At 44.6% G+C, this 23261-nt stretch overlaps 1 protein-coding gene across 8 annotated transcripts in view; it reads left to right on the forward strand.

The window, feature by feature from the left end:
- Positions 1-23261, forward strand: part of FAR2 (fatty acyl-CoA reductase 2) — a 108837-nt gene that overhangs the window by 64027 nt on the left and 21549 nt on the right. For all 8 annotated transcript variants that reach the window (XM_081191039.1, XM_081191035.1, XM_081191038.1 and 5 more), the window contains exons 3-5: positions 18184-18359; positions 19441-19620; positions 22176-22353. In XM_081191039.1, the coding sequence (XP_081047165.1) occupies positions 18184-18359; positions 19441-19620; positions 22176-22353 (534 nt within the window). The remainder of the gene's footprint in view (positions 1-18183; positions 18360-19440; positions 19621-22175; positions 22354-23261) is intronic.

Consider the following 23261-nt stretch of genomic DNA (forward strand, 5'->3'; position numbering starts at 1 on the left):
TCACACACAGGTATTTTCTAGCATCCTTTACCGGGCAAGGGCCCGCCTTTTGAGTCGCCTGGAGGCGTACCAAGGCTCCCTTGCCAAGCTGATCAGTCTTCGAACTACGGATTTTTAACATTACATGCGAACTGCCCACAGTCACGTCCTCAAACAATAGCCCCCTAGAGGCTGCGCGGTCCTCACAGACCACTTCACCTATGCGTAGAGCGCCAAAAAATGCGAAAGAAAACGCTGCTGAAAATAATCTTGCTTCATATCTTGACCAACACAGGGCCCTCAACTTCCTACGGATTTGGGTGAGTATATCTAAAGTTATTGGCCTTCTCCTGTCCCTGCCGTGAGGCCTGGACCTGCGCCAGCCCTCAAGCATCTTACGCACCACGAAATGCGAACAGGGATCCACAGAAAATAGAGTTTTAGAAAAGAAGGATATAGCCGCTGAATGAATATTGAGGGTTTTGGGGGCCCAGCCAAGATCTCTAAGGTGGACCAAATACTCTATGACTTCAGACTTGGATGGTGGCCTGCCTGGCTTGGACCGTCCCTTTTTGATGCGGAAGGATGTGAAGTCTAGCCATGCCTTATTATACGATCTCAGGGTAGAAGGCGCTAGCGCAGACAATACTCCCTTTATTGCTTCTCGCTGCCAATATTCCAGAGGTGCTCCGGGAATGGTTGCGGCTGCTGCTGCGCATCCGGCGCCAATGAGCGAAAGCGTTCCATCTGGAAACGAGATAGAGCATCCGCGATGTTATTATCAATACCAGGGACAAACTTGGCTGAAGCGTGAAGGTTCAACCGCAGGCAGGAAAGGACAAAGTACCTTAAAAGGGACGCTACTCTGGGCGAGCGTGACGATTGTTTATTCAAAACTGACACCACCGCTAGATTGTCCGTCCAGAAACAGACCCTATGGTTTTTGAGCTGGTCTTCCCATAAGTGAATTGCAACTACGATGGGAAAGAATTCTAAGAATGTCAAGTCGCATAGTATAGGTTTACCTTGCCAGGAGGGGGGCCAGTGCTGGGCACACCACTGGCCCCTGAAGTAGACCCCAAAACCAAGGGACCCGGCCGCATCCGAATGTACTTGGAAATCGGACTGCAGCGCCAAGCTATCCTGCCACAGCGATATGCCGTTGAACCCATCCAGGAATTGCAACCAAATGAGGAGGTCCGCCTTTACTGCCTTAGAAAGGCGTACCCTATGATGGGGTGACCGTAAGCCCATGGACAGCTTTGCTAGGCGGCCGCAGAAAGGACGACCGGGGGAAATCACACGGCAGGCGAAGTTGAGGTGCCCCAGGAGGGATTGAATTTGTCTCAAAGTGACCTTCTTTAGGGGCAGCATTTGGCCGATAAGCTCTCTTAAGGCAACCAATTTTTCAGCCGGTAAGCGCGAGGTTTGGGCTACGGTGTCAAGTTCAATGCCCAGGTAGGTCATAGTAGTGACCGGACCCTCGGTCTTCTCGCTTGCCAGGGGGACCCCCAGTTCCCCAGCTAAGGATTCGAAGGCCAGGAGGAGGGACCTACACTCCCCTGCGTCGCTTGCCACCAAAATAAAATCATCGAGATAATGACCCACCCCTAGAGAGCCAGTTCTAAACTTTAGGGCCCATTCCAAGAAGGTGCTGAAGGTCTCGAACGCAGCACAGGCAATAGAACAACCCATGGGCATAGCTTTGTCAATGAAGTATGCTCCCTGGAATTTGAAACCCAACCATCGGTGGTCTTCCGGATGAACCGGGAGTAAGCGGAATGCTGACTCGATGTCGCATTTTGCCAAAAAGGCGCCTCTGCCAAAGCTCCGTACCAACCGCACAGCTTGGTCGAATGAAGAGTACTTCACCGTGCACATCTCTTGGGGAATGGCGTCATTAACCGAAGTTCCTTTGGGATCGGACAGGTTGTGTATCATTCTAAATTCACCGGGGGCCTTCTTAGGGACAATACCCAGCGGGGAGATATGAAGCCCCTCCATAGGCGGAGTTGCGAATGGACCGGCTACCCTGCCGGCTGTAATTTCCTTCTGTATCTTTTTAAGCGCGATGTCGGGCCTTTCTAACACTGATTTCTGGTTAGGGGGGCAACTGGAATTGGGTGCAAAAGCAATCAGAATTCTAAAACCTTCAGAAAACCCTTCCTCAAGTAGGTGAGCTGCACATCTATTTGGATAGAACTTCAGGAGTGCTCTCAAGGGCTCCAATTTTATCGGAGAGCACGCGAGGCCTAGGGAGATGTTAGTACCGAGCCCCAGCTGGCCCTTGGGTGGGGACTGCAGGTCCGGCGGAGCCACCCCTGTTTCCCCGGGAGAGGTGACCCCTGCCCCCCCGAAAGGGCTGCTGCCTCCCTTTGAAGCAGTTGACCGCAGGGTGGCTGCCTAAGCACCTCTCGCATTCGTGCAGGTACTTACAGGTAACGCGCTGACAGGTACCCTTGTTGAAGTCCCAGCACTGTCTACGGCGTTGGGTCTCCACCTTACCCGCTTTTGGCTGCTGAGTGGTTTTCTTCTCGATATTGGGCCCCACATGTTCAAACCAGCAGTTGTTGTCCTTTTGGTCCCAGCGCGTTGAAGACAGCAGCGAGGCATTCCTCCGAAAGTCTTCATCATACGCCAAAGCGGCCTCATCACCTGCCTGCTCCCGTGCCCTCCTGACGTGTGCCAGGTAGGACACGAGGTGCGCGCCCCTCTTAGGATAACAACTTGACACAACAGCCATAAACACTTGATAGCCATTAAGCCAATTCTCAAAAGATCGCTCTACCCGGGGTACCCTGTACCTCCCTTTCCCATAGTACTTAATCTTCTCCCCTTTACCCTTTACCTGGGCTGGGGGCAGCAAGGAAAACATATCCACGTAATTGCCATTCAATATCTTGTTCCTCTTCCTCTTAGAGAGGTGGTTCCCCAGAATAAAGTCAGTGGCAGCGTTGGTCGAGACTTTAACGTCTGGGACCAGAGCCCCATCCTTCCAATCAAGCGTGCCATTAAATGCCTTCCTGTGTGAGTTGGCCCTCCGTTCATGCACCCACTGGGGAGCTCCAACGTCCTCTCCCTCCCCCCAATATGTCTCCATTGGAGCGTCACTGTCCCCATCTGATGAAGAGGTACCTGTTTCCTCCTCGGAGTCCGAAGTGTCCCTCTTCTTGCTTTTCTTCGACCGATGCTTCTTCTTCGCTTTCCGCTTTCCGCCCCGTGGTTCGTCTTCACGGGGGGCCGGGTCGCTGGCAGCGGTCACCTGCTGAGGGGGCAGCTCCTCCTCGGAAGATGACTCCTCCGATGTGCTTAGTTGTCTAGGGTTATCCTGGAAAACACTGGGAACGTCAATCGCCTCCTGGCACGGGGCTGATGTAGAGGCCACCGCTGGCCTGGCCTTTTGTGCGCTCGACCTAGGTTTTTTAGCTGGTGCCTTGCCTTTCAGTGGACCTGACTTAGATTTTTTAGTTTTGGCAGCCTGTGAGCGCGTCCGGGGCCTGCTGGTGGCCTGCTCAACCACGTTAGCTGCACTAGTGGAGGGACCATCCTGACCCTGCTGGCTGGGGGGGGTGTCTGGTATGCAATCTTGTGGCAACTCGACGATGTTTGGTGAGGGAGTGATAGGCGCTCTGCACTGCGCGTAGAATGCTTGCAGCGCGGAAAAGAGCTGAGCCACGACCTGCGGGTTACCTGGGCCTGTTGGCATTAAGGCATTGCCAAGCTGAGGTTGTTGGGGGTTGCCGTTGCTCTCCATGTCCAAGCCGAAAGCTGCTCCTCGGGGGGGGGGTAAAGCAAATCGAGTGTCTGTTTTACTTATAGCTTGTCTATATATATATATATATATATATATATACACACACACACACACACACACACACACACATATATATATATATATATATATATATATATATATATATTATTTATTTATTTATTTATTTAATTTTTTTGGTATTTATTATTTATCTATTTATTTATTTATTATTTATTTATTTATACGTATTTATTTATTTATTTATTTCTATATGTGTGATTGGTTATTTAAGTGAGTGGGACTATATCACTATCAATCTAATCTGCTATAGTTGGCTGGAGACCTGGGAACAACCCGGCCAGATTAAGCTGCCAGGAGACAATAGCCCTAATTGCCGGTCGTTAGCCTTAAAATTGTCCTGCTGGATGGCACGATAATAGGGTTTCTATGGTAACCAACGAGCTAATCAGCAACTATAGGAAACCTTCAGTGCCACAACACAAGCGTTCCTATGGCAACGCTAGAAGAACCTCCAGGCAGAGAAGGCCTGGAAAAGCAACGAAAACAGCAGGGATTGCAGTCAATGGGGCCAGCTAGTTCCTGCCGCCCCAGAAGATATTCTATTTTTATCTATAGCGCCAAATATGATTGACTAACAAGGTGAGAATAGCCTTATAAACCACCAAATAACCCTTTAAATACCCCGAGTAAGACTACCCCAGTATAGCTCAGCTCAAGTCAAATTGGCAACAAACAACAGAATTACAGAATGCTGTGAAAGCAGCCAGGAACGCGGCTAGGCTATAGCCTATACAACCTCAAATAAATGCAATGCAAGCTAAATACTTGTAAATGCTGGGAAAGCGGCCGGAAAACCGGCTAGGTTATAGCCTATAGAACCTCAAATATACTCCAGTACCAGCTAAATTACTATGACTGCGAATGTTTTCCTCTAAACAGGCTAGGTAGCAGATCTAGTTTACAAAAAGGGGGCCGCCCCCAGGCCACGTGGGCAGATGCAACTTAAATTGAAATAAAGAAGGGCCTCTCAGCCAGGTAAGAAGGGAAGCCCTAAGCCTCTATGCACTCCCAACTAGAGATGCCTCTACTAAAATGGCCGCTGGTAAGGCCACGTGGTTTAATCAAAATGGCGACCGTTGGCTAGGCAACCAGGATGCTGCAATCTGCAACAATCGCTGCACAAAGCCCCCCGCGTAACCACAAAAAGACTCTCCGGCCCAGAGGCTCCTTGGCCGCTACCGTTCCCCACGCTCCCCAATAGCCACCCGTTCCCCTTTGTAACCTCCAGTGAGCGCTGCAGCTGCCCACTATGGCGATCCGTCCAGGGAAAGTCAAGCAAAGCGTCGTGGTACCAGCGATGTGCCGATGGCTCGTGGGGTAAATGCGGACGGTGGCGCTTCGGCGGCGCGGCTCGTAAGCCTTGAGCTCGCACCCGAGAGACCAGCACGGAGGTAGATTTAGGCAGGGGCGCGTTGCTCCGCTCCGCTGCCGGAGGATCAGCTGATGGGCGGCCGCTCGCTGGCTGGCGCTCCCTTTCGCTGCCGCAGCTCAGCTGATGGGCGGCAGATCAGCTGAAGGGCGGCTGCTCGCTGGCTGGCGCTCCCTTTCGCTGCCGCAGCCCAGCTGATGGGCGGCCGCTTGCAGGCGAGCTGCCGAGCGGTTTTTGGCGCGACGATCCTGGGCGCAGCTGACGAGCGGTAGCTGGCGATCCGAAGATCAGCTGATGAGCGGCCGCTTGCTTGAAGATCGGCTGCCGGCGCGGAGATCAGGAGCCTGGAAGCCCAGCTGATGAGCGGCTAATGATCAGCTGTAGGCTGCAACTCGAAAAGGGGGAAGGATGACTAGCCTCAAGATGATCCAAACCGCGTCGTCTCCCGGGCGAAAAGGGGCGAGCCGAGGGCTGCCCCGACCTTAAGTGGCCTTTCTAAGGCCCGCCCCTGCCGCCAGCCGATTGGCTGGCGCCACAGGGGATGTTAATTGGGGGAATCCCGGCGGCCTCCCGCGAGGCTGGCACCAGCCTCGCGAGAGCGAGTGTGGGCGGTGTCGTGATCCCGCAACCCCCCCTCCTCCTGACGATCGGAAGGGGCATTATCACTGTTGTCGTAAATCTTTGCTAATTTTACAGGGATTTTACAGGGGTCAAATACCATCTATGCATCATTTTCATAATATTTTCCTTTAATACCGTACATGCAGTGAACTTGACCCCTTTCTTCCACAATCTTTCCCAGTCGTCAAACATTATGTTGTGTCCCACATATCTTGCCCAGTCTATCATCACAGATTTAACTTGTTCATCCTTGTTCATTCCAACAATAAATTATACATTTTAGACAAATTTTTAACTTTAGAGTCCAACAACTCTGTTTCCAACTTAGTTTTTTCTGAAGCAAAACCATTTTTCTTATCTAATTTATACAATTCATTGATCTGGTGATAATGTAACCAATTTATCTTTAATTTGATCAAATGGTTTTAATTTATAACCTTCTTTGTCTTCCAATAGCAGGTCTGAATATCTCAACCACTTGGTTTCCATATTTAACTTTTTCTGGGCCTTTGCCTCCACTGGCAAGAGCCATCTGGGTGTCTTCCTTTCTAAGAGATCTTTATATTTTATCCACACATTATACAGAGATTTCCTAATTACATGGTTTTTAAAAGCATTATGGGCCTTTACTTTATCATACCCTCCAAATCTAAGACATCAGTATCCTCTAGTTGTATCCATTCCTTAATCCAGCAAAGCGCTGCTGCTTCAAAATAGATCTTCAAATCTGGCAGGGAAAATCCCCCTCTTTCTCCTGAATCCGTTAGTAATTTGTATTTAATTCTGGGTTTCTCCTCCTGCCAGATAAATCTAGATAAAGCTTTCTGCCATTCTTTAAAGCATTTCACATTGTCAATAATTGGGAGGGCTTGAAACAAAAATAACATCTTTGGCAATACATTCATCTTAACCACTGAAATCCGGCCCATTAATGACAATTTCAAATTCGACCAGATCTCCAGATCTCTCTTAATTTCATTCTATAATTTCTCATAGTTATAAGTTCAAATTTCCCCCCGACAAATTAACTCCCAGATATTTAACTTTTTTCACAAAGACTAGGCCCGTCTTTTCTTGTAGTAATTTTCTTTCCTCATTGTCCAGATTTTTCTCTAAAACTTCGGTTTTGCTCTTGTTTAACTTAAATCCCGCCACCTGTCCGAATTCCTGTATCATCTCCAGTGCTTTTACTGCACTGGAGTCTGGATCCTGTAATGTCAATACTAAGTCATCAGGCTTTTAATTTATACTGTTTATATCCTACTACAATACATTTAATTTGTTCATCTTTTCTTATCATACTTAACAAGACCTCAAGGACTGAAATAAACAGCAGAGGGGAAAGTGGGCACCCTTGCCTGGTTCCCTTCTCAATTCTAATTTCCTCTGATACCACATTATTTACTATAATTTTAGCTCTTTGTTCATGATAGATCACATTAATCCCATTTAAAAACTCTTGACCAACCCCCATACTTTCTACGTTATGTGACATGAAACTCCAGGATACATTGTCAAAGACTTTCTCTGCATTAACATTGCTTTACAGTTCTTTCTTGCTTCCAACTTTTCCAAAACGTCTACAATGTTCCTAATATTATCTTTCATATGTCTTCCAGGCAGAAACCCTGCCTGGTCCTTATGGATATATTCCGACATAAACTTCTTTAGCCTGTTGGCCAGTATATTTGCAAAAAAATTATAATCCACATTAAGTAGGGAGATTGGTCTGTAATTATTGACATTGGATCTATCTTGATCTTGTTTTGGAATCAGAGTAATATAGGCTTCCTTCCAGGTTTTAGGTGGTCTGCCCCCTCCTATAATCTTATTGCAAACTTCTAACAGTGGTTGAATAAGCCAGTCTTTCAGTATCTTATAATATTTTGCTGATAGACCATCTGGTCCTAGGGCCTTGCCAAGTTGCCTTGAGTTTATTGCGTATTCCACTTCCTGTCTTGTAATTAGGTCATTTAGTAGGATATTTTTACCCTCGGGAATCTTCTGCAAACCGTTAGTTCTAATAAATTGCTCAATTTTAGTGTGATCTTCTTTCTTCTTTTTATACAGTTGTTTGTAATACATCTTCTTGTGTCCACAGGGTTCTCCACAGACTTTCCTTCGGTTATGATACTTGTAATAGTACTTTGTTTTTGCCTCTTTTTTAATTGCCAAGCTAAAAGTTTCCCACATTTACTTGCAAATTCAAAGTTCCTGTGTCTCATCCTCCTTAATTTCCATTCTATTTCTTGGTTAATAATCTGTGAGTACTGAGGCTGTAAGGCTTTAATTTCCTTTTGTGTTTGCAAATTCTTCGGGTTGCCTCTTCTCTTTATCTTTTAGTTGTTCTAAAATTTTATCTTTTTTCTCATTCTGTATCCTTCTCCTAACTGAATTTTGTTGAATGAGAAATCCTCTCATTACCCTTGTTTCCATTCCCTGGTTCATATTGATTTCAAAATAGTCTTTTAGGGCTTTTGGGGCTTTATTTACAATTCGGGTACTCCTCAACAAATCATCATTCATTTTCCATCTGAAAGAAACCTGTAAGGACGTTTTCAATTCCATAAAAGCTGCATTATGATCTGAGCAGGTTTTAGGGCAAATTTCCATTTTTGATACTTTAGGAACCAAGTCTCTGGATATCCATAAATAATCGATTCTCGAGAATGAATGCTTTGCACCTAAAAAAAAGGGAAGTCTTTTTCAGTTGGATTCCTAACTCTCCATATGTCTGACAGGACGAATTTATCAGTTATTTCAAAGAAAGTCTTAGGTAATCTGCCAGCATTCAGTATTTTGTGTCTCTGTGTTCTGTCCATTAAAGTAGATGCCACTCCATTCAAATCTCCCATTAAAATTAATTTGTAATCAAAGTGTTCCAAAAGACTTGTTTCCAAGTTCTTAAAGAATTCTGATTTGCCATCATACAGATTCCCAGTAACAAATATTTATCACCTTTTGCTGTAATTTCCACTCAGTGTATCTTCCCTCCTCGTCTTTGAAGATCATAGAATCATAGAGTTGGAAGAGACCATAAGGGCCATCGAGTCCAACCCCCTGCCAAGCAGGAAACGCCATCAGAGCACTCCTGACATATGGTTGTCAAGCCTCTGCTTAAAGACCTCCAAAGTAGGAGACTCCACCACACTCCTTGGCAGCAAATTCCACTGTCGAACAGCTCTTACTGTCAGGAAGTTCTTCCTAATGTTTAGGTGGAATCTTCTTTCTTGTAGTTTGGATCCATTGCTCCGTGTCCGCTTCTCTGGAGCAGCAGAAAACAACCTTTCTCCCTCCTCTATGTGACATCCTTTTATATATTTGAACATGGCTATCATATCACCCCTTAACCTCCTCTTCTCCAGGCTAAACATGCCCAGCTCCCTTAGCCGTTCCTCATAAGGCATCGTTTCCAGGCCTTTGACCATTTTAGTTGCCCTCCTCTGGACACGTTCCAGTTTGTCAGTGTCCTCCTTGAATTGTGGTGCCCAGAACTGGACACAGTACTCCAGGTGAGGTCTGACCAGAGCAGAATACAGTGGCACTATTACTTCCCTTGATCTAGATGCTATACTCCTATTGATGCAGCCCAGGATTGCATTGGCTTTTTTAGCTGCCGCGTCACACGGTTGACTCATGTCAAGTTTGTGGTCAACCAAGACTCCTAGATCCTTTTCACATGTACTGCTCTCAAGCCAGGTGTCACCCATCTTGTATTTGTGCCTCTCATTTTTTTTGCCCAAGTGCAATACTTTACATTTCTCCCTGTTAAAATTCATCTTGTTTGTTTTGGCCCAGTTCTCTAATCTGTCAAGGTCGTTTTGAAGTGTGATCCTGTCCTCTGGGGTGTTAGCCACCCCTCCCAGTTTGGTGTCATCTGCAAATTTGATCAGGATGCCCTTGAGTCCATCATCCAAGTCGTTGATAAAGATGTTGAATAAGACCGGGCCCAAGACAGAACCCTGTGGCACCCCACTAGTCACTCTTCTCCAGGATGAAGAGGGACCATTGATGAGCACCCTTTGGGTTCGGTCAGTCAGCCAGTTACAAATCCACTGAGTGGTAGCATAGTCAAGACTGCTTTTTACCAGCTTGTTTACAAGAATATCATGGGGCACCTTGTCAAATGCCTTCCTGAAATCAAGGTAGGCTATATCCACTGTGCTCCCTTCATCTACCAGGCTTGTAATTCTGTCAAAAAATGAGATCAGGTTAGTCTGACAGGACTTATTTTTCAGAAATCCATGCTGACTATTGGTGATCACAGCATTCCTTTCTAGGTGCTCACAGACTGTTTGCTTAATGATCTGCTCCAGAATCTTCCCTGGTATTGATGTCAGACTGACTGGGCGGTAATTATTTGGGTCCTCTCTTTTCCTCTTTTTGAAAATAGGGACAACATTGGCCCTCCTCCAGTCTGCCGGGACTTCGCCTGTTCTCCAGGAATTCTCAAAGATGACTGCCAGTGGTTCTGAGATCACATCTGCCAGTTCTTTTAATACTCTTGGATGCAGTTCATCTGGCCCTGGAGACTTGAATACATCTAAACTAGCCAAATATTCTTGTACTATCTCCTTAGTTATTCTGGGCTGTGTTTCCTTTGCTGAATCATTTGCTCCAAATTCTTCAGGTCGGGCATTGTTTTCTCTATCGGAGAAGACTGAGGCAAAGAAGGCATTGAGGAGTTCAGCCCTTTCTGTGTCCCCTGTTTGCATTTCACCATCTTCTCCTCTGAGTGACCCCACTGTTTTCTTTGTTCTTCCTTTTGCTACGGACATACCCATAAAAGCCTTTTTTGTTGCTTTTAACCTCTCTAGCAAGCCTGAGTTCATTCTGTGCTTTAGCTTTTCTGACTTTGTGTCTACACGTGCTGGCTATTTGTTTGAATTCCTCTTTGGTGGTTTCACCCATTTTCCATTTTTTATACACATCCTTTTTTAATCTTAACTCAGTTAAAAGTTCTTTAGATAGCCACCCTGGCTTCTTTAGGCACCTTCCATGTTTCCGTCTCATTGGTATTGCCTGACGTTGTGCTTTTACTATCTCCCTCTTAACAAACTCCCAGCCATCATGAACTCCCTTTCCTTTTAGTATTACTGTCCATGGGATCTCACCCAGCACTTCCCTAAGTTTTATGAAGTCGGCTTTCTTAAAGTCAAGAAATTGAGTCCTAGTATGCTTGGCTGCTCCTTTCCGCTGTATAGTAAACTTCAGAAGAGCATGATCACTCGCGCCTAATGATCCTTCCACTTCTACCCCACTAACCAGGTCATCAACATTGGTTAGGACCAGATCTAAAATGGCTGTTCCTCTTGTTGCTTCTCCCACTTTCTGGACAATGAAGTTGTCTGCAAGGCCAGTGAGGAATCTGTTTGACCTTATGCTCTTGGCTGAGTTTGACATCCAACAAATATCCGGGTAATTGAAGTCCCCCATTACTACTATCTCCCTTCCTTTTGCATGCTTGGCCATCTGTTCCAGGAAGGCATCGCATCATCTATGTCCGCCGTTTGGCTTGGGGATCTATAGTAAACTCCCACAATGAGGTCTCTGTTATTCTTCTCTCCCTTAATTTTGACCCAAATGCTCTCACTTTGGCTTTGAGGTTCTAAATCTTGGATCTCTTCACAGGTATACACATCTGTGACATATAACGCCACTCCTCCTCCTTTCTTGTCTGGTCTGTTTCTCTGAAATAGATTGTATCCCCCTATTATCACATTCCAATGGTGGGACTTATCCCACCAGGTTTCAGTGATGCCTATTATGTCATATTTAGTTTGCTGTACCAAGAGCTCAAGCTCATCTTGTTTATTTCCCATGCTTTGTGCATTAGTTTACAGACATTGAAGTCCATTAATCATTCCCCCGTGTCTCTTATTTAAGGAATTTTTCTTTCCACCACTAATGACAAGCCCTTTGTCTCTAATTTCATTCAATAAAAGCATTACCGATTCCTCAAAGGCACTTTTAGAGCCACTCCCTTATCTGCTTTTTCAGCACACATCATTGCTCAGGAATTTCAAGGTCAGTCTCACAGCTTAGTGGAGTGAGAGAGAAAAACAGATTCCCACCATCAGTCCCACAGATGCCAGCCCAGGCAGCCAGCAGCCCTCCTGTTCCTTATTGTAAAAAGACAGGCTGGAAAAATTAGGAAAAAAATTCAAATCCCTTTTGGAGTTTAGCAACAGTAACAGATACTTCTTTAGCTACTTTAAAATGAGTCCAGACAGCAGCAGGATATAAAGTAATAGAATCAATGGAAACGAAAGTCGAATGTTTCCTCTTCCATTGTGACGTCACAATGGAGTCTAGCCTTTCCCTACCAGGAGGTCCGCTGCAGAATGAAGGAACTTCTTTACAGTAATTCACAGTCTCGCAGGGTTTAAAATTTAAAATAGGTTTTTTTTTCCCTTCCCCCTGCAGAAGGGGGGCATTATATTGAGCTTGCAAACTTTCAGAGTCTTTTTATTCTTGAGGCTTCGGTCCTCATTTACCGACTCTACTTTAATTCAACAAAAGGGATCGACCTCCGTTTTTAAATCCCTTTTCTCTTCCAATCTTGGTCAAATTTGAACTTTATCCTTTACTTACAGCTCCAAATTTTAAGTCCTTTTTTTTAAAAAGGAATTGGCTGCTCACGATCGCCAGACTCGGAGCTTCGCACTGTGATGGAAGCAGTCGTTTCCAATGTGCCGTGTCTCCGACCCCACTCACTCTCGGGGCTCTTACGAGCTTACCGGGGAGTGGGGGAGTCACCAAAAGGCACCTACCGGATCACCAGGTCCTCGGAATGCCCAATCTGAGGTTTCTTTCAGGGGACCGCCTCACTCTTGCTGTCTCCCCTTGCTTCACTGCACTGGGGCTCTTTCAGCTGAAAGAGCTCCCATCTGCCATTACCGGGAGATCAACCAGGTAAATCAGGAGTTAATAATTTTCATGCTTGCAGCTGTGAGAATAATAGTTGCAAAGCACTGGGAAAGATTATCAGGGTAACCAGTTCATGGCTGGATTGGAAGAGGATGGCGGGCAGCAGTATCTGAAAATTTAGCACCACAGTTGTTTAGAGAGTTAGCTGAAGATCTATGAATGAGGGATCTTCTTTTCAGTCACATAGCATAATCATGTAGGGTTCCTCCAACACCAAGCTTCAAACTACCTCAGTCAGAGAGGATGCTGTGCCGCAGGGTGGGCAGCATGCCAACAGCTTCCTAATCTATTTTTGAGACCCACCATCAGATGCAAGCCCTCTGGTCCTGCTCTACAACAGAGAGGTTTCCTCTGTGATTTCATTAATGCAACTTTATTGTTGATCTTCTGCTGCTGGCCACCATATGTGTTCTTAATGTTGGTGGTATGGACATTTCTGCAAATAAAATTAATTAGCTCTCTAGGGATGTGAGAAAATGCTGCCTGCCAAAATATCTCTCTCCCTGGAAATCAAGACCTCTTAGTACATTGGTGTGATGGGATGATGAGCTGCTTGTGCGTAAAATCCAAGTCCCTCAGAGTTTGGTTAAGTCCGCAAACCTCTGTCTGTAACGGAGCCCCTTAAGCATGGCTCCGTCGGTCGCTGGCAGATTCCGACAGTGGGTGCTTTCGGAATCTCTTCCAACATAAAAGCTCCTTAACGGAAACGCGCCTTCTGGACTCTCAGCATGACAGTTTCCGGCGAGGAGTGGGTGTCCCTACAGGAGGTCCTGAAACCTCCCCACTGTTTTCGCTGGAAGTGTCTGTGAGCCATCCCTCCTGCTCACTTTCCCTCGGAGCTCCTCCTCTCCCCCTGCTGGTTCCCTCTTCAGCTGCTGAGTCTCTCCCAACCTCTGTGAGCCCTTCCACCTCCTGTCCTTCCGATGGCAGTTCCCTGACATCCACCTCCCCTCCAGGGCCCCCTTCACCCCCTCCCGTCCCCTCCTCTATGGGCGGCAAAACCCCGGAAAGAACCTCCTTCATCTTCCGACGTCTCGAACATTTCCCTCCACCGGTTGCTGTTCCTGGTCTCTAAGTCCTCCTCCTCATCGGAGTCCATTCCTCCTTCCCACTCCGAGTCCATGAATCCTTCCAACTCCTCCTCCTCGTCGGTGGTGCCAAAGTATTCCCTCCGGAACCTCGCCACAGGCTGAGGTTTCCTTGGGAACCTTTGATGGAACGTTTCTATTAAGACCTCGTCATTGACATCCTCTGCCATTACCCAGGTGTTTTCTGACTCCGGTTCCCCTTCCCACGCTACCAAATACTCCACCTGATCCCCCTTCCACCTGGAGTCGATGATTTCCGCCACATGCATAAGGTCAACTCAGCCAAGAGCATAAGGTCAAACAGATTCCTCACTGGCCTTGCAGACAACTTAGAAAACTGATTAGAAAACTGGGCCAAAACAAACAAGATGAATTTTAACAGGGAGAAATGTAAAGTATTGCACTTGGGCAAAAAAAATGAGAGGCACAAATACAAGATGGGGGACACCTGGCTTGAGAGCAGTACATGTGAAAAGGATCTAGGAGTCTTGGTTGACCACAAACTTGACATGAGTCAACCGTGTGACGCGGCAGCTAAAAAAGCCAATGCAATCCTGGGCTGCATCAATAGGAGTATAGCATCTAGATCAAGGGAAGTAATAGTGCCACTGTATTCTGCTCTGGTCAGACCTCACCTGGAGTACTGTGTCCAGTTCTGGGCACCACAATTCAAGAAGGACACTGACAAACTGGAACGTGTCCAGAGGAGGGCAACCAAAATGGTCAAAGGCCTGGAAACGATGCCTTATGAGGAACGGCTAAGGGAGCTGGGCATGTTTAGCCTGGAGAAGAGGAGGTTAAGGGGTGATATGATAGCCATGTTCAAATATATAAAAGGATGTCACATAGAGGAGGGAGAAAGGTTGTTTTCTGCTGCTCCAGAGAAGCGGACACGGAGCAATGGATCCAAACTACAAGAAAGAAGATTCCACCTAAACATTAGGAAGAACTTCGTGACAGTAAGAGCTGTTCGACAGTGGAATTTGCTGCCAAGGAGTGTGGTGGAGTCTCCTTTTTTTGGACGTCTTTAAGCAGAGGCTTGACAACCATATGTCAGGAGTGCTCTGATGGTGTTTCCTGCTTGGCAGGGGGTTGGACTTGATGGCCCTTGTGGTCTCTTCCAACTCTATGATTCTATGATTTATTCTAGCTTAAGTATTTTCATGGGGAACATTTGTTTAAAGGTGGATGAGAGCAGATGTAAAATCTTAGTGTGCTTGAAGCAATTACCATTGTGTTTAACTCTGCTATGAGAATTAAAGAATCTTTCTTCCAAACCTCTCTCTACAAAACAAATCCTCCATCAGTTTACTGTGGTTGCAGAGGTGACATGATTTGATGATGATTTTGAAGGGATCCCTTGTTAAAATAAAGAGAATCCCAAAGGATCTGTGCCGCAGATTCATGTTTTTCTTTTGGCAGTGCTGTGACCTGTGATCTGATTGGTAGGTGGGGAGGGCAGAGTAGTGAAAAAATATTTCCTTTTGATCCTTGTCTGTTCTACTGAATCTGATTCTAGGACTGACAAACTCCCCCACCCCTTTTCTTGCACAGGAAGTTTTACTAGGTCCAGAGCTTTAAATATGTGCTTGAAACAGATATTCAGCTCTGCTTAAAAAGCAAATGGTGTACATTTCTAATTCAGAACTGTGTGATTAAGTCATAGTACTGGCATCCAATAAGGAAAATGGCTTAAAATGTGTTGGGGGGGCTTATTGGGTTGTTGTTGTTTTTATTTTGATTATATCTTTTGTGGTTTTATATTCTGATGTTATTCTGTGAACCACCCTGAGACCTGCGGGTATAGGGCGGTAAATAAATAAATAAATAAATAAATAAATAAATAAATAAATAAATAACTATTTAAAAGCAGAGCCTAAGTACCTGCTTGAACAGGATAACCTATGCTGCTGACCCCAGACAACACTGAAACTGTGTCAGTGCCTCATGCTACTTACTGCTGTTCTTTATGCTTTAGGAATAATCAGCTTTTTGTTTACTGAAAGTGGCATCTCTACCTTTTTGAACAAGCACACCCTAACACTAAATCTAATCAAAACCTGTTTATAGTTCAGTTATTCAGAAGCATCAATTCTTCGGCGATCTGCCTTCTTTATGGTCCAGCTCTCACTTCCATACATCACTACTGGGAAAACCATGGCTTTAACTATACGGACCTTTGTTGGCAAGGTGATGTCTCTGCTTTTTAAGATGTTGTCTAGGTTTGCCATCGCCTTTCTCCCAAGGAGCAGGCGTCTTTTAATTTCGTGACTGCTGTCACCATCTGCACTGATCATGGAGCCCAAGAAAGTAAAATCTCTCACTGCCTCCATTTCTTCCCCATCTATTTGCCAGGAGGTGATGGGCCCAGTGGCCATGATCTTCGTTTTTTTGATGTTGAGCTTCAGACCGTATTTTGCGCTCTCCTCTTTCACCCTCATTAAAAGAAGGCTGATCGCCGAAGAATTGATGCTTTTGAATTATGGTGCTGGAGGAGACTCTTGAGAGTCCCATGGACTGCAAGAAGATCAAACCTCTCCATTCTGAAGGAAATCAGCCCTGAGCGCTCACTGGAAGGACAGATCGTGAAGCTGAGGCTCCAATACTTTGGCCACCTCATGAGAAGAGAATACTCCCTGGAAAAGACCCTGATGTTGGGAAAGATGGAGGGCACAAGGAGAAGGGGACGACAGAGAATGAGATGGTTGGATGGTGTTCTTGAAGCTACTAGCATGAGTTTGATCAAACTGCGGGAGGCAGTGGAGGACAGAAGTGCCTGGCGTGCTCTGGTCCCTGGGGTCACGAAGAGTCGGACACGACTAAACGACTAAACAACAACAACAACATTCAGAAGCAGCAATTAATTATTCTAAGTAGGCATAATAAATTTCTGCTATGTTTGCTTAAGTGGAAAAGAAATGGCAAAAGAAATGAGATAGCAAAGAGGCAAAGGGTAAAGCTGAGTTTGCATAACTGCCTGAAGCTTGCATACAGTGGTGAAGCTGATTTTTCATGTATAAAGTGTTTCAAGATGGGCGTTATTGTGGATGGGCTTTATTTTTTGCAGCCTCTACATGATGTTGTCATAAAAATGCCAGCCCATTTTCTACACACAAGCACCATTTAATCACCAGTATTATTATTTTTTAAAAAAAATCCGGTAAGTTTAAAAAAAATATGTTGAGAACAATCCATTTACAATATTGAGCTCCTACCTGGAAGTACCCATAGGCTACCCACAGTTGTTGCCTGCAGTGGTGGACAGAATTTATCCTGAGAATCTCTACCTTCTTCGAATATTTACTGAAATGTCTGTAGACAGAGATGTGACTGAGTAATATTTCTGGTGGGTGCTTTTAGTGTGTCCCTCTGCCCCCAGACTGGTAAAACTAGAATAAATTATGCAAAATGGCATATGCATCATTCAGTTTTTGTTGGTGCAGAATTTGAATTGGTTGGGTGCCAATTTTTATTTTCTATTTTTGGTCTCAGAATACACATATCCCTATCATTAGGAATAGTCAGCAATTTTGTATTCGGGAAACCTGTCATGTAAGCAGAGCAGATGCATTGTTGTTCTTATTGCAATTATATCCTCCCTTTTTCTCCAAGGACCTAAAAGGTTCTTGGTCCCCCCATTTTATCCTAACAACAACACTGTGAGGTCAGCTAGGTTGAGAGACAGACTGGCCCAGAGTCACCTGGTGAGTTTCATGGTCAAGTGAGGGATTTGAATACTGGTCTCCCCAAGCCTTAGTCTAACACACTAAGCACTGCAACACAGAGGGTGATGCAATCTGGACAATGCTCCATTCGCACCTACCCACCCTCTTTAATTCCCTACAATGCCTCTGAACTTCCACTGAAATGTGGAATCATTATGTGATTTGAGTTGAATTTATCTGTTGTCTTCTCGTGTTCTTTTTATTTATTTATTTCATAAAATTTATACACCTCTTGATGGTATTCCCTCAACTTCCTAAGCATCTGGGTAGGCTTGTCTGAAGAAAAATGTTTTTAGCAGGCTCAGAAAAGAATGGTTTTATATGTAACATTTTTGTGGATAAGTATATGGAGAAAGCATTTGGCTGAGCCTCATTGTTTACAATAAAATAATTTTATTATTTGTACCCCACCCATCTTACTGGTTGGCCCCAGCCACTCTGGGCAGCTTCCAACAAATATAAAAGCATAATAAAACATCAAACATTAAAAATTTCCCTAAACAGGGCTGCCTTCTAAAAGTCAGATAGTTGTTTATTCCCTTGACATCTGATGGAGGGCTTTCCACTACCAAGAAGGCCGTCTGCCTGGTTCCCTGTCCTCCTTCTCACTTATCTGTGTTTTGTGTTTGTGTTTAGGTGTTTGACAGAGTCAGAAAAGTGTGGCCAAACTTCTATGAGAAGATTAAACCAATCAATGCTGAACTTACCCAGCCAAATCTGGCCATTGCTCCTGAGGATGCTCAGGAGCTCCTCTCCGAAGTTAACATTGTCTTCCATTGTGCTGCAACAATTCGCTTTGATGAGCCACTGAGGTATGTTATGCTTGCTTTTCCTTTGTGTTTCTTACCCCACAGTCCTAATCAGGTTTACTTAGAAGTAAAACTACTGAGCTCAATGGGACACTTTCCTAGTAAGTGTGACTTCAGTACTATGGTGAATTTCACTTTGAAAAGAGTTACAAGAGTACATACATTCACTTAGGGATTATCCACACTTACCTTTTGTTGTGCTTTAAAACTCCAGGTTTGAGTTTCTTCTCTCTTTTTTGTCCCAAGCTTTCCCTTTGAAAACTCGTTCTTTAAAACTGAATCAGAGCAAACATCAGTTTGGGAGTTCTGCACTCAGACACTGAACTTTAAAGGGTGGACAGTGCTTGGTCATGGCAAACACTCCTGATCTTCTGTATCAAGAAAATCACCCCTTCCTTCCTTCCGGGAACAATGAGTTGCAATAAATAAAAATAGCCACACATTACAAATAACAACATAAGGAATTCCTGCTCAGTTATAAACATACACTTATAGTCAGTAGTCTACAGATTTTTTTAAAAATATCTGAACAGTTTTCCATCGAGAAGGAAAGGGAAAGTACATGTTTTCATTCTGTTAGCTTTTCATCCAAACTTTTCACTAAGCATTCTCAATGAACTAATATCACAGTACTTTAGATCATGAGGTACAAAGACAATTCCAACTTTGCACCTAACCCAAAGCAGTGTTTCTTTGGGGGAGTCTTGAGCAGACAACCTTTTATGTAAGACCATGTTGCCCAATGTTTGATTTGCAGCATCTCCTCTCTAGCTCAAAAGAGGTCCCACCCTGCTCTGATAGCTGAGATCCTTCGATAAGGTGGCATGGATGAACCCAGGGTGTTCTGCAGACAAGGTTGTAGAATACCACAGAGATATAGGCACATCCTAAGTTACAAGAAAAGGAGCAGCACCAGTGACTTCCAGATCTCACCCAAGATCCAGAAACATGGAAGGAAGTGCGGGCTGCATTGCTTACTTTTCTTCGTGTTCCCCTTAAACATCTGAAGTAGCTCTATTAATGCTTACTTAGATGGTCATGCCAACAAGACTTCTTAATAACCTTTTAATGCTTTCTTAACCAGGCAAGCCCTTCTGTTAAACGTCATGGGAACAAAACAGCTCCTGAAGTTGGCCCACCAGATACAGAACCTCGAGGCCTTCATCCACCTTTCAACTGCCTATGCATACTGTAATCGGAGTTACATAGATGAAGTCATTTATCCTCCTCCTATGGATCCCCAAAAACTTTTTGACCTTGTAGAGTAAGTGATGGAAATAAACTTCTCTCCTGCTGATGTAAACATGATTTTGGAACACTAAGTGCTTCTTCCTTAGGGTTAGGGTTAGCCACTCTGTTGTGGTGCTATCCCACCTACCAGTTGTGCAGGCTTTTCCCATCTTCATCACCTCCCTCCCTCCGTGATTAAGTGGGAAAGCTTTCCCAAAAAGATAACCAATGTGCAAATTACCAACTACCTTGATCACTTTCCAAGCTGATATTTGCCAAAGAATGTAAATGTAGAGATGAGGAAACTATGAACATAAGGAGAGGCCTGCTGGATCAGGCCAATGACTCATCTGTTTCCAATCTGGTCACAGGGAAACAGGAAACATTTGTGGGCAGCATGGCGAGTTCTTAGCCCTCCCCCCCCCCAGCACTTCCCCCCACAACTCCTTCAGTCTATTTCCCCAGTTAGCTTCGAGACAGGCAAGAGGCTCAGCAGGAGGCCGGGGGGAATGGCCAGGAAGAGAGGTGAATTAAGGAGCTCTGCTGCCCACACCACATCTCTCCCCCGAAGCTCCCCTATCACTGTATTCATCAAGTATGGGGTTGGGAATGCATCTGGTGCAAAAAGTATTTTAAGTGTAACGCCAAGAAGCAGCTTTCTGGTGTGAATGTGAACTTCTGCATTGCCTGCCATTCTGCTTGGAGACATTCTGCCTGCTTTGCCAGGGTAGGCCAGGCTACCTTTATGTCCTGTGCTGCTCTTTTGCCTCAGCATACCCTTTAAAGCTGATTGTCCTGAGCATTAGATTAAGAAAAACCTCTTTGGATATGGCAGATTACTTGTTACCCTGGATGCTCTGAGGCCCTCAGATGTTGTGACTTCTGATTTGCAGAGATTAATTGTCGCACTTCATTAACAAGGAAGCCAGCAAAGGGGAACATGGCTGCCTTTAAATAAAATTGTATCCACATCAGGAGTTAATGCTGAATTCCATATTAAAAGGAACTAGAGAAAAATGTTTGCATCCAAGCCGTCTAGCTTTCTGGTTGTAGACTGTCAATAATATAAGTTCAAGTAATAACTAGGGTTGTTACCTTTTTAGAGGCCCTGTCCCTGCCTGTGCCATTTGATTTTCCTGGCTTGGTATAAAAAGTGATGTGGAAAGATTTATTTGTTTCCTTTCTGTGGCGGGGGTGGGGGGAGCGCTAAGCAGGGAAGAGGGAGATTGGATTTAGTAGGTAAGGTGGCCAGATACAGGAAGGAAAAAGACTCTGTACTTTTAATATTGCATAGAAGAGGAAATTTCAGTAGCTGCTACACAGGGCTGTATCTTTTCAAATTCTTTTTTCTGTACCAGAGGTTTTCAACCTTTTTGAGTCCATGGCTCCCTTGACCAACTACATTATTCCTGTGCCTCCCCTGTGGGATACCTGGTAAAAACTTGTGTTGTTTCATCATTTAGCAGTTTGGCCTTTAAATAAAAAAGATTTAAAATTTAAGCAGCAGAGCTTTGAATAGGCTTTTAAAAATATGGCCCATCCATTCCCCTACTAAATGCTGTTTTTGTAAGTTTTGTAAGACTAGACCCATCTTTCCCCCTCTTGTTACTTGCAACCCTCACTCTGCTTCCCCCACCACAAATTCCGCTCTCTACCTTCCCATGTCATCATTTAATCTCCCAGACCGAACAAAAGGGTCTCCATCTTGGATGGATTCAAGTTACAAGAAATGAGTTTCTGACTAAACATCAGGAAGAACTTTCTGACAGAAAGAGCTGTTTGACTTCTACGAGAAGTGGTAGAATCTCCTTCCTTGGAGATTTTGAAGCAGAGGTTGGACAGCCATTTGTCTTGGATGTTACATTTAAGATCCTTGCAGTTTAGGAGGCTGGACTGGATGACCCTTGAGGTCAGGGGTGCCAGCTTGAATTGGGGGCCCCAGGTAAGCCCCGCGCCACATAATCACATGATGCATGCACACCATGTGAAACCCAACCCAACCCAATAATAATAATAATAATAATAATAATAATAATAATAATAATAATTTGAATGGCAATGGTCATCAACTGGGGGGGGTGCCCCCTCTAATGTTTTATTGGGGGTGAAGACCTCATGGCCCCTAAGAGTTGGCTCCTAAGTTGGCTCCTATGCTTGAGGTTTCTTCCAAATCTACAATTCCTTTTCTAGTAGGTGGGGGGGGGGGAGTCATGCAGCAGGAAAAGACTCCTACTCCTGCCTTCTTCCTATGTTCCTTTAAATGTGTTTGTGGGAGGGGGGATTATGGGCTTGTTTTGTTCTTGTTCTTATTTTTATCATGCATTTTGTATTTTTATTTTTTATTTTAGCCTGTGAACTGCCATGAGATCTATGGATGAAGGGTGGTATACAAATTTAATGAATAATAGTAAGAATAATAATAGTAATAATAAAAGTAATATCTTAACTTGCAATGGGGAGTGCTGAAATCTTGTCCATCTTATTTTGATGGTTGTTCTACAAATCTAATTCCCATTTTCCTCCTTTGCATTGTTTCTTTTCATGGCTATATTTCAATGGGTGGTTGTTGTTTTTTTATTATCCTGTTAGGGAGATGGATGAGTCCCTCATTCAAGAGATCACACCCAAACTGATTGGGGATTGGCCCAACACCTACACATTCACCAAATCCTTGACAGAGTACGTAATTCAGCAAGAGAAAGGAAACCTAAATACTGCCATCATTCGACCATCCATCGTGTGCTGCAGCTGGCAAGAACCTTTCCCCGTAAGCATGACTGCTCTTCCATTTCTGTTGAGTACTCTGAAAATTTCCACTGCAGCTGTTGCTTTGCTCCCAGCATTTTGTCTCTCTGGAAATTGTCGCTACAAATACATTTGCTAAAAATCTCAACGGCATCCATTCCTTGGACTGTCTTGCTTCTTGGCAACGAGGGGAGGAAGGAAGGAGAACCGTATGGATCCTGGACCATGGATTTCTTTTCCATACCCCTTTGGGGACATTCATTCCCAATTTTGTGTGGGGATGAATGCATCCTGCGGTGAATAAATAACAATTTTTCATTACTCGTTTATAAAGCACCTACAACTAATACTGTGATTTAAGTCTTGAGGTTATTCCCTAACACTATGCTTATTTGTACTTATTCCTATCATGCCTTTTGTATTACTGCTGTTTACTTAGAATGTGGTGAACTGCTTTGTGCAGAATCTTTTGGGCAAGTGGTGATTGCTAACATAAGCAGATGAGGATGGCTTTTCGCAGTGCTTTTTCTGGGGTGCTCAAAGGTACCAACACCTTTTGTCCTCCAAAGGTTAAAAGTGTGGGACTTCACGTACCAGCACCTTTTCTTCTGAAAAACCAAAAAAACTAGTTGTGGTTTTTTTAGTGAATTGGATTAAGGTGGTGGATTGATGAGTGCCTAAGTTACGTAGTCACCTTATCCCAGCATTGCCGCAACCATCCTTTTTTTAGAGAGAGGGAGAGAATTTGGAGACAGTTTGAAAGAGGGATGTGTCCACTCATTCTACTTTTGCCTCTGGTAAATGAATTTGGAATATTTTTGTATTTCTAAAATCTACAAAACCTATTTGACCAGTAGCTTGCTTAGACAAAATATGTGAATGTCACAGAATGCAAAACCTCTCCAAAACCATTTTCAACACTCTTAAAAA

Source organism: Podarcis bocagei (genome assembly GCF_964188305.1).
Source record: "Podarcis bocagei genome assembly, chromosome: 4".
NCBI classification, from domain to species: Eukaryota; Metazoa; Chordata; class Lepidosauria; order Squamata; family Lacertidae; genus Podarcis; species Podarcis bocagei.